Below are 16,544 nucleotides of genomic sequence, written 5' to 3' on the forward strand. Positions count from 1 at the left end.
CTATGGAATATTGAATTACTTTTGGATTACTCCAATACCAAATATTAAAATAAATAAATAAATAAATAAATAAATAAATAAATAAATAAATAAATAAATAAATAAATAAATAAATAAATAAATAAATAAATAAATAAAAATTCAATGCACTATATATTTTTGTATATTTGTCTGGGCTTTTCTGTCAGTTGTAGAATGTGTGAAGAAGCCTGAGCACCCACAATTCAAATCCAAAGCACAAGAACTGACAGCCAGGCAGACATGCTAATAGCCACTTGTGCTGCATAAACTAGACAGACAGACAGTCACAGCAGTTACCAATTTACTTAAGTTTGAGAGCAGGCTAAGACTCGACTATGCCGTCGCTTTCTCTGTATTAAAAATCTGATCTTGCAAAAGAACCCTCATTTTTATAAAACCTACAATCTGATTACGTGCCTCACCCCAGCAATTGTAACTGAACAGTAACATTTTTTTCATTCCGAATTCATGAAATTACATGGATTCCGATATTCCCCAAATGTTATCATAATATTGCCTCATACAAATCGTATGCATAGTAGAGTAGCCCAAGAGAATGATTCACTTTCTCAACACAGGCAGTCAGCCACAGCAGTATGCAAACAGAAAGTGTCAAACCACTTAATAGACTGTTGCCCAAAGGACAATGCCAAATGTTATGAAAGAGTTTGCGACTAGATAAAAAAGTGATGGAATGACTGAATATTTCGAAACTCACAAAGTGACTCTTAATAGCGCGTCATCGCAGGCCATCCAAACGGCGAAGGCTCAAATGCCCCTGTGATATTATGTTAACACTTCCTGGCACGTATCACATGCATATTACAGTAGCCCTACGGCATGATTTCATATGATCCCAAGAACAAACAAAATGGAGGACTAACATGCTGTCAGAGAAAAACAAAAGTCACGTAAGCCTCAAACACTAACTTCACCTGAAGGCATCCCATGGTCAATTAATATTATGGAAATTGTGGATGGGGCGGATGTGCACCAATAGGAAAATTCACTGTTAGCACAAATTGTTGCGCCTTTGGGCATGTCTAAGACAGAGCTATGTTTTGAGGTTTGTAGGCTACAATGAACCTTCTGCTATTAACTGTTTTAGAGGAACCGGTTCTTTATGCAGTATGTGTTGTAGAACATCGTATTGAAGATAAGATGAGAAAACCGAGAAATTACTTCTTGGAGCAGTTGACCATGGGGCAAGCCTGAGAATTGGTTCAGAGCTACCAAACACATGGAGACTTGATGAAGGCCAAACGGCTCCTACAAACAAACTTTCTCCCAGGTATCACCATACCAAACTGTTTCCCTCCTCATTCAAATATGATATCAATATGTTTTTGTGTCTCCAATCATTTTTGGAGGGGCTGTAAAAAAATTTTTTTCTTCATGAATGAATTCAACCATAAGTTTCGTCACATCAGTTTTGATCCTTGTACATTTGATTTGCACTGTAGCAAGTTGGATGTCTATAATTACCTGGGAGCACAAAGGTGAGGTGGGTGACACCTACTCACCTGCCTCTCTATAATCGTCAAAAACGTTTCAGGATGAACGCAGACGGAGACAGGCAGCGTTATGGTGCCAAGGGAGAGGTATATGAACGATCAGTCAAAGAGTAATAATTGGAGGATTGGATTCCTTAAGATTGGCATAAGAGGGCTGTTGTGTTCGGCAGTAAAGTGGATTTGTAAATCCTGCTAACTTGGAACGACTTTCTACTGTAATTTCCTGGGCAAGGTGGGTCACATCTCTTATATCTAAGTTTTTTTAAGCATTGCAATGAGAAAAGATCCTTTAAGATTTTCTCAAGATACATTTCATACTGAATTGCTATTGTGGTAGACAAAGATGTAAAATACAAATCTGTGCCCAATTTATAAGTTTTGTTCCCATACCAGAAAAAGAAGCAACTCCGATACTGGTTATACTGGCCACTCCTCAATAAATCCCACTGCATGCCATTCACACAGGGCAAAACACTCTTCGAGTAAATGGACTTCAACTACTCATGTTCAAGTGTGCATTCATCACATTTTCCGATGGGTTGATCTTTTGCTATTTGTTTGTATTGGAATGCCAGAATAACTTTACTGGCGTTGACCGTGTCTCATGGGTTAAAAACGTCAGAATTTTAGATGATAGGTGAATTCAAAACTTCTTTTTGTATTTACCTAATTACATATTTTATAATACCGTCCATTTTTTTGATGCATTTACAAAATACATTATTTAATTTAGAAAACTGTGAAAAAATCATTAGAAATTGTTCATAATTGCATTTTACTCAAATGAATTCACGTGTTTATACCCTGACTGGGTTTCTCTGAGAAGCCAGAAATGAATTAAGCGCTAAACTAATTAAAACAATTATATATGGTCAGGAATGACAGTAAATTCAGATAACTATAATTTGACTACTTAACCATTACATAATAAGGCACATTACCATTTTAGCAGTATTAAAAATCCACGGACAACATTATGATATGATAAAATGAATTAGGGCTGGGTATCGATTCTAATTTCCTCAATCGATTCGATTTAGATTCACAAGAGCTCAGTTCAATTAGGTTTGTTCGATTTCGATTCACTTCAATTCAATCCGATATTGATTAATTATGGAACATCAATTCTTTTTAAATATCAAGGACATGATAAAAACTCCAAATTAAATTTCGCTGAGGCAATCACTGGTTAAATGATTTAGTTTATTAATGAAAATAACACGTGATTTAATCACAAACATTGACATGAGCAATGATTAGGTGACAAATATTTTCATAATTGAAATTCAATAATTGCAAGTATAAATTAAAAAGATTCTGAATTGTCAATTTGTGCAAGTCAGGTTTTTCATAAATGCAAGAAAATACTTTTAAATTCACATGAACCGCAAATTAAAAAAAAAGATCAGCCTTTAAAATTCGATTTTCTTATTAATTTATGAGAAAAAGAGATATTAAAATAACAGATTCATGGTTTTATGAATCAATATCTGGCTCGAAGAGGAAAAACGATTAGCTATCGATTATTTGATTTTTTTTTAAACCCAGCCCTAACATAAAAGTTCATATTTTAGCATTTAAAAACACCATTTTGGCAAAATAACTTCTACATACGTATTAACCTGATTAAACTCGTACATTCGTTGGTCTAACGGTTTTCGTTGTCAGCGTACTGCTTTGTTGATTACCTGTGAGATAGTGACACTTTTATTTAAGTTCCTTGCTCTGTAAACGACTACTTTCTTGCAGCTCCCTGAATGATATATTCAAATTGGTCTAAACGAAAGGTCCAAATGGAGTCCATTCAATCGAACACCTGGAACGACAGGGCCAAAGCGGAGGTTGCACCCAAAGGCCAGCCGAGAGAGCAGTGGTCCAGGAAAATGGAATTCATTTTGGCTACGGCAGGAAATCTCGTTGGTCTGGGAAATATCTGGAGATTTCCATACCGATGTTACAAAAATGGAGGAGGTACATAGCACATACAGTTGGCTTGAAGACAAAATGAAATATCTGTGAATTTCTGTTGGAATCTATTTGACTTTTTTAACATCTTGCAAGTACATTCATATAGAACATTGAAGATCACTTCCGTAAAGTCCCAAATTTAAATACGCCATTCATGTTTCAAAGGAGTATTCCTCGTACCGTATGTGCTGTTCTTCTGCACCTGTGGCGTGCCCCTCTTCTTCCTGGAGACATCATTGGGCCAGTACACCAGACAGGGTGGAATGACATGCTGGAGAAAAGTCTGTCCTCTTTTTGAAGGTCTGTCAATCAATCGATAGTTTTGAGGGTCAACCAATCAATCAATCAACCTGCACCTGCTCTCCATTAAACTCAGGCTTAGGATATGGAAGCCAACTGGTTCTGTTCTATATGGGAATATATTACATCATCATACTGGCTTGGGCTTTTCGCTACTTGTTCTCATCCTTCTCATCTGAGCTCCCCTGGGCCAACTGTCTCAACAGCTGGAACACAGGTAGACAGACTTAGTTTTCCAAAACAAGCATTGATACTGTATCTATTGTCCTAATTTTCTTATTCATTCACTACGCAAATACAGACAAATGTTTTGAGTACAGAGCCAATCAAACACTGCAAGAATTCGCAAATGGCACATCTTCAGCTGTGGAGTATTGGGAGTAAGTATAGCATCGTATGAGGTCCAAGTGTGCCATTTGTAGGATGTTTCTGATTGATCTGTGAACCAGGAGGAAAATTTTGGGACTATCAAGTGGAATTGAACATGTAGGAAACATTCGATGGGACTTGGCCCTATGTCTTCTTCTTTCTTGGATATTGTGTGCCTTCTGTATTTGGAATGGAGTGAAGACCACGGGGAAGGTAAAGTCTAAAATAGAGTATACATTTACCTGTATGTATTGTCTCACTCAAGTCAGTACACTGCACACATTTTGGTTAATATCTTTTTTAAATGTTCACATCAACACTGAAGAAAAACTTTTAAGTGATTTACATGATCTGAACCAAATAAGTTTATCTTGGTCTCATCAGACCACAGAACAACTCAACTCAACTCAACTCAACTCAACTCAACTCAAGTTTATTTAGGCTATATAGGGCAAGACAGTATAAAATAAAATCGATATTGGGACATTTAAAATCGATTTTAAATCGTACTAAATGAGAATTGTGATTTTAATGAGGAGTGATTTTTTTTTGGCACACCACGAAAAGTCACGTAGACCAAATTGAAGAAATGTACAGCATATGAGCACTGACAGGCTTTATAATTATAATTCAGAAATTCCTTGTTTCATTAATCTAGGCGGCCTACTTCACCGCCACATTTCCATATGCCATGCTGCTGGTGTTGCTTGTTCGTGGTCTGACATTACCGGGAGCCAAAGAAGGAATTAAGTTCTACCTCTACCCAGATGCTTCGCGCCTCGGAGATCCAATGGTACCACAACATTGTCAGTTGACTTCTTCAACGGTTTGCTTGCTTAAAAGGTGAAAATATTTCTTTGTCAGGTTTGGCTGGATGCCGGCAGCCAGATCCTCTACTCCTATGCAATCACCCTCGGGGTTCTGGCATCTTTAAGTAGCTACAACAAGTACACCAACAACTGCTACAGGTATATGGCTCACGTTGTCATCAGCAGTTAATTAGCAGTTATTATACTGTCACAGACTCAGAGGTAGGATTAAAAATGGAGCTAAACTCCGCTAATTTTTGTACACTTTATATTGGATATTTAGCTGACAATTTTGAAAAAATTAAAATTAGCGTCATAGCAATTGTAATTGTATTTGGCCAACAGGGATTGCATTTATCTGTGCCTGCTGAACGGGTTGACCAGCTTTGTGGCCGGCTTTGCTATCTTTTCTGTGCTTGGTTTTATGGCCAAGGAGCAAGGTGTGGACATATCCATGGTGGCTGAATCAGGTATGAATGTTTGACAATGCATTTGGAATGGAAGATTAGGCCTATTACCTGTCAAGTGACAATCATGCATGGTCTTTACAGGTCCTGGTCTGGCATTCATCGCGTACCCTCGCGCTGTGGCTCTTATGCCTCTTCCTCAACTTTGGGCCTTTTGCTTCTTTGCCATGATCATCTTTATAGGATTAGATAGCGAGGCAAGACAAGTTTAGACGAGAAACAATTTGTTCAATTTAAATAAAATGTATTGTAATGGGGGAAAAAAAAATCTGTCTTCTCACCGTAGTTTGGAAATGTAGAGGCACTGGTCACAAACACAGCGGACGCCTTCCCTTCCGTCTTTGGAAATAAATGTCGACGTAAACTCCTCCTTTTTGCAGTTTGCGCTGCAAGCTTCTTTGCAGGCCTTGTAATGGTTACTGAGGTGAGTGATCAACCTTCATGTATCGGGCGAAAAAAAGATTAAACAAACATTGTACTTGACTCGTGTTGGCAGGGAGGCCTTTACGTTTTCCAGCTGTTTGACCATTACGCCTGCAGTGGGATGACTCTTCTCTTTTTTGCCATTCTGGAGTCTATCTGCATCGGGTGGTTTTATGGTATGTACTCTTGATTTGGTTCAATTCATCAAGAGCATTAGCTGGAGTCACATGGGTTTCTCTTGCAAATTTCTGACGGCACAATGGTAACAAATGATATTTCCTTAAGGGGCAGATCGTCTGTATGATAACATAAAGGACATGATTGGTTATCGTCCGTGGCCTTTTATGAAATTCTGTTGGCAGTACCTGACCCCAGCTATTTGCACTGTAAGTATTAGCAAAGAAGGTAGGCCTCTTCAACTGTATTGACATGTTATGCTAAGTGGCCAAGTAGGTGTGCTGGCACGGCTCCAGGCAGGATGTTTTGTTTCCCAGGGCTAAAGGGCGCACTTGACCAGGTGGGCTGAACTTATTATTGTTAAATATATTTATTAAAAATAAAATGCTGGAGAGGCTTATCACTGTGGCTGCACAGACTTGTGACAAGGCCATTGTCATAAGTGTAGCACCATCCCTCCAGGTGTGTGCATAGGGTTCAATGAAGATTTTCTGGTTAATTCCACTTTATTTACTTTTGAATCTGGACGACGTTTGTCTTCTCAAATCTTTAATATGCATATTACTTCTCATCAGCAATCAACATCGCAAAGTCCACATAATGTTTCTTTTCAAATATAAATTACTCAATATTCTAAAAAGACCATTTATATTAAAGAAATTGTTGCGTTTATACAGAGTTGTTAAAGAAAACACTTTTTATATGCTGTATACGAAGATGACTTGACATATTTATTTCAACCCTCGAAGAACAACCCATGAATGGTAAAATAATGCCGCCTAGTGGCTAAGGGGGGCAGTGCACTTGGTAGTTAAAAAACTTAAAGCGCTTTATAAATAAAGTTGAGTTGAGTTGTCTGTGGGCATGATATCAAGGTTATTGCAGTTGATGAAAACCCATTCCTTCCGGACACCTGGGTGGGTGTTGTGGCCCTTTGAGAGGTCAGTTACATGTCCTGAGAAAATGCAAACCTTGAGGTTGGAACAAGAAAGTAATGTTTAAACAGAAATATATCAATGCAACAAACATGTTGCCGCTTTGCTTTGTTTAATATCATTCATCTGCTGGTTTCTTTTAGTGCACTTTGGTATTCACTTTGGTGAAATACACACCACTCAAGTTCAACAACACTTACGAATACCCGTGGTGGGGCTACACAATTGGAGGAGTTCTCTCGCTGTCGACACCAATCATGGTGCTGTTGAAGACGCTCCATACTGTCAGTGTTACTCCTGGAACTCTGAGACAGGTAAGACGCTTTGTTAGTGGAAAAAGTTAAGACTGAATTGTGCATTTTTCTAACAAGACAGTTCGGGAAGAACGAATTTAATTCAGGTACACACATACCGACTGATAATCTTCATTCAGTCAGTACCCCAAATTTTGGTTTTCCTTCTATTATTCTTTCTTCTTCTTGGACTTTCCAACAGTCTGCATGCACTGTGGCGCCAAAGTTACCCTCACAGGACAGTCTTGGTACTACCATACATTTATGAAACAACAAAAACAAAACCGTTTGTCCAGGTAAAGCAATCGAGAACAGACTTAGTATAGGTGTTTCTTTTATGCCTGCAGAGACTGAAAGTTCTGTGCACACCAGCAAACGACTTACCTAGTCCTGCATCGAGGAATGGTTTGAATCGACAGGAGGAGCTTCAGATGTTTATGCATGCCGAATGACAGAAAATCATCTCATCAGAACTCAGAGAGGATAACAATTCTCAAGACACTTTTTGATGCTCTACATGGAACTTTAAAATACTTTTTGAACAGGAATTTGCATCTGTTGCTGATCGTTTTTTGGGGGGTGGGCTGTAAAGGTTTTCTTCATTAATGAACTCAATCATACATTTTGCCACATAATTTCTTATCCATGTTTATTTGATTTGTATTCTTGTATCTGTTAATTATTTTGTTCTGCATTTTAATATTACGATATTGAGTAATTTTAACCTTTGCATGTTTTTGTTGTATTCATTTGAGGACCCCAGGTAGACTAGTGACCACTTTGTAGAAGCTAATGGGGATCCGAATAAAGAATAAATCAATTCCAAACATCTCTAATTATTACATATTTTACAAGTCAGTGATAGGGGGCCGGTGATGAAGGTCTGGGGAAGCCCACTCAAACCCAGAGTAGCAGTGTTAATCATATCTGACTTTTAATGAAATTCCACTTGAAACATAAGGGGGGGAGGGGGGGGGGCATGTGGTGACAGTAGTAATTCAGACACAGAGGTGATTTATTGTGACACACTTCCATGACGTGCCCCCAGAAATGCTCGTCTCATTTCTCCAATCGTTAGGTCCTCTTCCCTCCACGTTCCTCTGTTGTTGTTCTCATCTCCTCGATGGGATCTTTGGTGGGATGCGTCATCATGTCAACATGACTGAAGTTGGTTGCAAATAAAGAAATGAGATTTGGTCAATGAGTATTTATATAACCAGGCTGTGAATATCAGTTTTGGTGTTGTAAGTTGTTGTGCCTCACAGTGTTCACTGGAAGTGCCTGACGTTTTCACAACATTCCGTCTGATTTCTGCATCAAACTGTGCATTTCAAGGACTTCGTTGTCCGATTTGGGTGACGGAAGATCCTTAGATGGAGCACAAAGGATGGCAAACCGCTAGCAAGAAAGAATATTTACTGTTATTTTAAAAAACAGTTTATGGGAACAGAATCCATTTTAGGGCCAATCAATATAAATTCATCCAAATTTTACCTGTCGAAGAGTCCCCGGAGTGGTAATCAGGTTGTACACCATCGAGAAAGGAACGATGAGTGTGGAAGACAGGATGAACCACCAGCCCAGAGCATAACCCCACCACGGATACTCAATAATGTTGTTGAACTTCAGAGGTTTGTATTTGACCAAGGAGAAGATGAATGTTCCCTTAAAAATCATAGAGATAATAAGTACAGTAACACTAAAGGGAGCCAATTGGCTTGTTGAGGATGTGCAGACCTAGCTGCCATTTTTAACCTCTGCAGTGTCAACGTCATTTCTTGCTAATCTGATCTAATCGAGTTATGGATGGTCATAATGATCAATTGCTATATTTGGTTAATTGTGAAATGATTGTTGATTAATTACATCTTGAAAAATAAGTGAGGCAACTATGGGATAATTTTCAGTTGTTAAATCCCTATCTCATCTCTTAAATGTCAATGAGTAGTTTATCAAAACGTGTAAGCAAATGTTATTTTGAACTTGTTGACTTGGGGACAGTGTTCCCTCTAAGCTGCGCGCGTGCGCAATGCTCTCACCCTCTCAGCGCACAGCAAATGTCTGCAGTGCATTTAAAAAAATCCTAACCTGAGCTGTGTTTACTGTTTGTATTTTTTTTTTATATATTATCTTCCTATAAAAACATTGAAAACTTTATACAGCACGTGGTTAACCGAGTGGTTCAGAAAAATGTGACAAAAAAATAAAAGCTGCGTGCGCACATGGAGAACACCCATGTCGTGCCCGTGGGACGGAGCGGCTCCATCCAAAATGAATGGGCAACACAAGGCTATGGTGACGCCGGATGGCGCGTATTCCACGCACACAACAGGACACCATTCCCACTTCCCTTACAGTTTCAATAGCAGTTTGCGTGCACACTTAGTTTTTCTATTCTAGTATGATTACACAGACACACTCAGCACTGACGAGACTGCAGGCGACACGCAAACCGCTCCATTCGGGAAGTCCAAATATGGGCGTAGTTTACGACTTACGAGCCCCTTAAATGATGCTCTTCACGCGTGTCAGAAATGCTAATGTTATATTAAATGACATGTTTTCCATTATGTTTGAATGGACCAAAGTAACTTTGGTTGTTTTGCTACTAATGCATTGCAGGTACATTTGCATCCAGTTGGAACAATTAAAACATTCAAAGGTTGCGCAAAAAAACAAAACAAAGACATGAAAACAAAATAAACTTACTCAAAATAAAGAGACTCAATTAGCCTATGCTTAAAATGACCTGTGTGATTAAAAACAAGTAACAAATTTAGGGCTGATTCTAATCGTGTCACAAATCTGATATATGTTATTTGAATTTTTTGTAACATACATACATGATGTAATTTATGATCTCAGGTGTGGTACTGGTTTGGTCGGCATGTGCATGTCTGATGTTGCCAAGGGCTTAGCTACTGTATATAAATGGACTAAGTTTGGTTTACATTTCACAGTCAATTTTGTCCTGCTGGGCTTTTTTCTTGAATGTCATTGTTCAAACAACATGATGCAGACAAATCTTTGAGTAGCACTCACAGATATAGCTTATAAGAGAAATTTTCTAAAGGCATTCTAACCAATGAAATGTGCATGTAGCACTTCTTGCAGGCTTATTGGAACAACGATACACAACACACGGTGGCAATTTCACCGTAGAGGCAGTAAATAACATCAAAACGCTGCAGGAAAATCAGTATTTTCAAGTTTGTTGGGCTTAGTGGGAGGCAACGTAAGATAGCTGCCGGTGGCTTCACTTCTCGCTATGGTGTGTCCATTCATATTCACAGACATACGGAAAATTAGAGGGAACATTGCTTGGAGACATTATTTTCAACCTGCACACCAAAAGTTGCAGAACCTGCCATTGGTTGTTAACAGTTTTCTGATTGAAGCGGCCAGGATATTTTTCATTCAGCTTAAAATAAAGCTTGGTGGGATTAGAGTAAAGTTAATCTTCAAAGTAAACAATTATTCCCTGTTTTAGAACTGGCAAGTCAGAATGAGGGCCCTATTTTCGTGCTCATCCTTGCTCCCAGCAAGTTCTACAACTTGCCAAATTTCAAAACACGCTAAAACTAGACTTGCCCTACCACGATAATGAAGACGCTGCAGCTTATACGCCGAGGACACATATGGTCCAGAATTTTTGCTTACCATGCAGACGACTGGAGTGGCATATTTCAAAAGGTGTTTAAACAGTGGAAACGGCTTGTATCCAATCATGTCCTCGATGTTGCCATAGAAACGATCTGCTCCTGTGCTCACGTGGAAAACAAACAATGGTGAGAAAGTTCAAATGAACAGTGCAGGAGACATTCATGTGTGAAATCTACTGACCATAAGCCCATCCAACACACACAGACTGAAGTATGGCAAAGAGAAGCATAACCATCCCGCTGCAGGAGTAATAGTCAAACAACTGAAAGATGTACAATCCTCCCTGCGTGTGCGACAGGAGGCACAATTAGAATGAACAAATCAACCACAGAAAGAAAGCTTAACTCTTCCTTACATCGGTGACCATTGTGAGGCCGATGAAGAAACATAAAACAGTGATGAGTAGAAGAAGGAGTTTGCGTCTATGGCCGACATAGAAGAAGGAAGGCTTCAGGTCACAAATACCAGTTGCAAGACCTTCCAGCAACACAAACTGAAGGAGAGACATTTATGTTACATACTGGACACATTTCCATGCACTTTACTGATTTCAATGCATTAAGTTATTAGAGTGCCAGATTGAGTGATGAGGCTGAGGCCACAGTTAGGATGTGAACAATATGACCAAAATATATTTTTTGGAACTGTGGTGTGGCAGCCTTAGCGTGCCTTGTTGTTGGCCTTGAGTGCACACATGACACGGCGAGAAGGCAGAAGAGTGTGCAAAATTAATTTCGCCTTGTGAACTGTAGCATTCTTAATTAATTTAACTACAATTAATTAACCACATATTTTATCAGATAATACAAAAATGGCCTCGTTTACTAATATTTTCCATTTTACTAATACATAATAATTGATTTACGAAATAATTAAATAAAATAACAGATTAAAAAAAATTATTATACAAAAAAATAGGGGGAAAAAAAAAATCTAACACCATCTGCCGTCCATAACCCACCACTTGCCCCTGATGTGTCCTGTATAAATTAGTTAAATTAGTTATAACTGCACAAATTAATGAGATCCAAGACAAAAGTTGTGCCTTTAAAAAAATATTCATACCCTATCATGGGGCTGGACTGGCCATCTGGTATACAGGGCAGACGCCCGGTGGGCCGGCCTCTTTTGGGGTCGATGCAGATGCAAATTACTATTTTCTTATGTTTTAGGACAATTATGATTTGGCTTATCATAATTGTCACTAAAACAATATATACAATAATAATAATAGTATTATTATGTTGTGGTTTTAATACACAAAATCTTGAGTTTTTTTCTCATCTGCCTATTAGCATACAATATGTGCCAAACAAGAGAAACGTGCACAACCTCACTGTCCAATCCAAGCAGGATGATCATGATGAAAAAGAAAATGGCCCAAATCTGCGGAAAGGGCATCATGGCCACGGCTCGAGGGTACGCGATGAAGGCCAGGCCAGGACCTGCAGCGAGAAAACGGTCCTTTGTTTGAGTGTGTGTCATCATGCGTGCTGATTCCCTCACAGGTGCAGTTTGTGACGTCTTACCCGATTCTGCTACTTTGGATATGTCTGTGTTCTGCTCATAAGCCATGAAGCCAAGAACCGAGAAGATGGCAAAACCTGCCACAAAACTGGTCACGCTGTTTAGGATGCACAAATAGACGCAATCTCTAAAAACAACAAAAACAAGAAGAACATGTTTAGTATCCTAAAAATGTCTGTTATTATTGTTAAGCAGGATGTTTGATAAAGCCCAAGTATAAATTTTTCAGGCGTACGTCAAATATTGACACACAGTTTATATGCCAACCTACTTGTAACAGTTATTGTTGTACTTGTTATAACTGCCAAGCGCCATCAAACAGCCGATGCAAATAGCATAGGAATAAAATATTTGCGTGCCAGCGTCCATCCACACCTGTAAGACGAGGACATCATCAGTGAAAAACAACACAGCAAAACAAATGCACATAAATGGCCCACGAATCTACTCCAAGTTAGTCTTTTGCAGTGGCATGCAGTTATGGCCTTCAAGGCCTTCTCTGATAGCCTAAACACTATCAAAAGTACTGACCTACATTTACAACTAACAGGAAATTGTATTCGTTTCCATCAGCCTTTTGTCTTAATTTCATAGCATGTCTAGGCAGCACTTTTTTTTTTTTAAATTATCCAATCAGAACAACACCATTTTATAGGGCTCTGCCACAACATTTCAAATTCAAATGTCTGATTATTGTTTTGACATCTCACTTCACATGAAGTTAAACATAGGTGATGCATACCTGTGGATCAGCGAGGCGAGATGGTTCCGGGTAGAGGTAAAATTTGATGCCATCTATGGCCCCGGGCAGCGTCAGCCCACGGACAAGCAATACGGCCATCATCACGTATGGAAATGTGGCCGTGAAATACACAACCTGTCAGACCAAGTGGGAATAATTCACATTCTTAAAATGTTGTTGAACTTGATCTACTAATCACAGGGTTCCTAAAAAGTCTTAAAATGCACTGGATACATGAATCTAAAAACAACGCCCTAATTGCCATTAAAATGTCATAAATCGACATTTCAAAGGTCTTTAAAAAAATTGAACACATGTTCATGGATTTTATAATTATAAATATAGTACAGTAGTCTGAAATGTCAAAATAAATGACTATGCTTTATAAAGAAATTACTGAATGATTGTTGTGGTAAACATTATGCAATCACGATGGCGGAACCATGTGTTGTTAGTAGGGACTCTTAACTTTGGACAACATTGGATTTTGGGAACATGGTAAGTTGATCTCAAATTTAATTTCAGATGGAAATAAAAAGCCTTCAATTTAACTTGCCTTAAAATGTACGAGCCCTGCAATCAATACAAACACAAAACCAGATTTTTGCCTTTGTTTCAATTATTTGTACACCCCGTTCTATGAAGCAATATTTGCCAGGAAGGAAGGAAAACCAAATCATGAAAACACACAATGAAAGTGCAAGTAATCATAAGACTGAGTTCTGATGCAAAACTCCGCCATAGCCAGACAAACGGACACCTGTAGAGAGATTGTCTACAAAAAAAAAACAAGTCGTCTACCTTTCCTGTGGACTTGATGCCTTTCCACACGCAAAAGTAACAGATGATCCAAGACAAAAGAAGAAACAGAGCTAACTCCCATCGAACTTCGCCCATCTCATTGGCACTTGCTGTTAGATTCAGCACTCTTCTCCTATGGATCACATTTCCATTAAAATCAGGCACTTTTTCTTTTACCTTCTTCTTGTTCTTTTCATGAAACATTTAAACTTACTCCCAAAACTCCCTTACAGGCGCTGTTGTGTTTTCTGCCACAGTCCAGTTCTGAGCATGGGTTTGATTGAACTCCACACATGACTCTGTTATAAAGACAGTCAGCAAACAGCGCATAGATTCATTAAACTTGAGGTACAGTACATTCATATAAGCTGTGCACACAGGAGCTGTTCACTTGGTACTAATATATTGGCCAGTTACATTTATTTCATCAACTCCAGAGTATATAACACATAACACTGATTCTTTCCTGAGAGTTGGGAGAAACCATGCCCTACAGTGGAAATTCTAATTTATTATGACAAATCAATAAATCAAAAACCTGGTTTGGCTGGCAACCAGTTCAGGGTGTACCCCGCCTACTGCCCAAAGCCACCTGGCGTAGGCTCCAATACCCTCGCGACTCTTGTGAGGAATGAGCGGTCAAGAAAATGGATGGATGGAATAAATTAAAAATTAAAGGGGCTGTCTGCCGGTTTCACTCAGGAAAATGCACTTTTTAAAAACAGGATTTAAACAAATTAACTACTTTTCAATTTATAGATATGGGCTTTTCATAACGCGTCGGAGTGATTTTGTCCTAAACCACCACACCCCCAGCCTGTATTTCGCCATTTTGTGTTTGTTTTGTAAACAGCGGGACGTTTCTGTGGAAAGACAGTGTTTACACCCCTCCAGCCATTTGCAGAGTGGGGAGGTGGCGTGTCGCAAATGGGGCCGGGCAAACGTGTCGGCTGCGTGACGTCACTCCCACGGCAATGTGAAAGCACGCACGGATTATTATTTTTTTTTCACTCACTCACTCACTCACTCACTCACTCACTCACTCACTCACTCACTCACTCACTCACTCACTCACAGAAGCTTACATGTGTGAATGAGTGAGTGCGTGCGAGTATGAGTATGAAAATACAATCATATGTTCTTCATACATTTCCATAAACAGTTCAATATCACTATAAAGTGCCTTTGGTGTCCTCATCAAAATCAATCATTCATTAAAATAAAGAAGAACAATGAAACTGAGGTCTTATTATTAGTGGTTCGTTCCATTGTGGCTTCTTCATTTTATACAGTTTGTTTTAGCTACGGTGTGTAATGATACTAAATCATTTTTTCTCACCCACATGGTTGTCTTTTCTTCTTCTTCTTTTTTTATTCATTCATTCATTTTCTTGACCGTTTATTCCTCACAAGGGTCGCGGGTTCTTTTTTATTAATTAATTAATTATTTATTTTTACATACCTGTGTTCCAACTGTTTCCACAGGTTGCCCACGGAAGCTGAGAGCTGAAGGAAGAGAAGAGGTACAAGAATGCCCACACCAATATGATGACGTAATAGATGCCGAAGTATAAAACTACAACCAGAGTTCCATAGCCAATACCTAAAATATTTGGAAGAAAAAAAAGAAGAAGAAAGTATTAACATGTAAATTCCAAAATCATGTCATAATACTATGCAGTTCCACAAAATGTTGCAGCTCCAGAGTGTATTTTTACCTCCAAAGAGGGGACATATTTGTTTCCAACAGGTAATGGCGCCTTGTTTAGTGTACTGGCCAAGAGCGACCTCCAGCAGAAACAGAGGGATGCCGCATGTAAAGAGGAAGACTACATAAGGGATCAAGAACACTCCTAGTAAGAAAAGAAAAGAGGATGCGTTTTTATATATTCAATACAAAAAAGAGGTTAATTCAGACAGAAGTTGCCCCTTACAATGAAATGTAAAACCACTGTAAGTGAATATATCGAGGGGAAGAGCTTTAACAACCCTGACAAATTTGAATGCTTAAAAAATAACCAGGTCTATACAATGAGGGGTCAAAATCATGTAAATACTTGCTTTGGTCCACGCACTTTCTTCATGAATGATCATCTTGTTTTTCCAACTCACCGCCTCCATTCTTGTAGCACAGGTACGGGAACCGCCACACATTTCCAAGTCCAATGATTTCTCCAGCAACTGCAAGGATAAACTCCCTTTTGTTGGGCCACTCTCCTCTGGCCACAGTGATGGATGCAGGTGAGGAGCATTCCATGCTCCCCTTGAGTTTGACATTAGTGTCATATGGCTTTTCCATGGCACTGCAACAATATAACCAACGGTTAAAATTGCCAAATGCTTCTACACATCATAGGGAAATATAAAACCTAAAACATAACCAGATTGACCTGTAGCCGACTGTCAGTGGTGGATCAAGTAATCACTTTTTTTTTTTTTTTTTTTTTTTTTTTTTTTAGCTGCAAGTACCGCCTCACAGGTTTACTTAAGTAAAAGCTACTTAAAGGCCCAGGACACAGGATTCAGAATTATTGC

The 16,544-nt window shown here is 38.8% G+C and overlaps 2 protein-coding genes across 4 annotated transcripts in view; one reads left to right on the forward strand and one right to left on the reverse strand.

Annotated features, from left to right (window-relative positions):
* Positions 1-16,544, reverse strand: part of LOC144023783 (sodium- and chloride-dependent GABA transporter 2-like) — a 55,946-nt gene that overhangs the window by 10,233 nt on the left and 29,169 nt on the right. Inside the window, exons 6-23 of one of the 3 annotated variants that reach the window (XM_077529629.1) lie at positions 16,122-16,312; positions 15,728-15,862; positions 15,472-15,612; positions 14,224-14,308; positions 14,010-14,142; positions 13,209-13,343; positions 12,738-12,841; positions 12,469-12,593; positions 12,272-12,384; positions 11,295-11,432; positions 11,120-11,222; positions 10,937-11,037; positions 8,771-8,941; positions 8,540-8,674; positions 7,396-8,438; positions 5,730-7,288; positions 5,500-5,623; positions 3,684-3,805 (exon numbers count right to left, since the gene is read on the reverse strand). In XM_077529629.1, coding sequence (XP_077385755.1) covers positions 8,567-8,674; positions 8,771-8,941; positions 10,937-11,037; positions 11,120-11,222; positions 11,295-11,432; positions 12,272-12,384; positions 12,469-12,593; positions 12,738-12,841; positions 13,209-13,343; positions 14,010-14,142; positions 14,224-14,308; positions 15,472-15,612; positions 15,728-15,862; positions 16,122-16,312 — 1,783 coding nt within the window. In that variant the 3' untranslated portion in view covers positions 3,684-3,805; positions 5,500-5,623; positions 5,730-7,288; positions 7,396-8,438; positions 8,540-8,566. Of the gene's footprint in view, positions 1-3,683; positions 3,806-5,499; positions 5,624-5,729; positions 7,289-7,326; positions 8,439-8,539; positions 8,675-8,770; positions 8,942-10,936; positions 11,038-11,119; positions 11,223-11,294; positions 11,433-12,271; positions 12,385-12,468; positions 12,594-12,737; positions 12,842-13,208; positions 13,344-14,009; positions 14,143-14,223; positions 14,309-15,471; positions 15,613-15,727; positions 15,863-16,121; positions 16,313-16,544 lie in introns of those variants that run through there. The other 2 variants (XM_077529631.1, XM_077529630.1) reach the window with 2 other exon arrangements.
* Positions 3,329-8,218, forward strand: LOC144023617 (sodium- and chloride-dependent GABA transporter 2-like). Its single transcript, XM_077529261.1, has 14 exons — positions 3,329-3,506; positions 3,669-3,803; positions 3,880-4,020; positions 4,105-4,183; positions 4,253-4,385; positions 4,831-4,965; positions 5,037-5,140; positions 5,327-5,451; positions 5,533-5,645; positions 5,735-5,872; positions 5,945-6,047; positions 6,157-6,257; positions 7,127-7,297; positions 7,624-8,218. Exons 1-14 carry the CDS (start codon positions 3,329-3,331, stop codon positions 7,726-7,728), a joined length of 1,761 nt encoding a protein of 586 aa, XP_077385387.1. The 3' UTR covers positions 7,729-8,218.

Source organism: Festucalex cinctus, chromosome 8 (assembly GCF_051991245.1).
Source record: "Festucalex cinctus isolate MCC-2025b chromosome 8, RoL_Fcin_1.0, whole genome shotgun sequence".
NCBI lineage: Eukaryota > Metazoa > Chordata > Actinopteri > Syngnathiformes > Syngnathidae > Festucalex > Festucalex cinctus.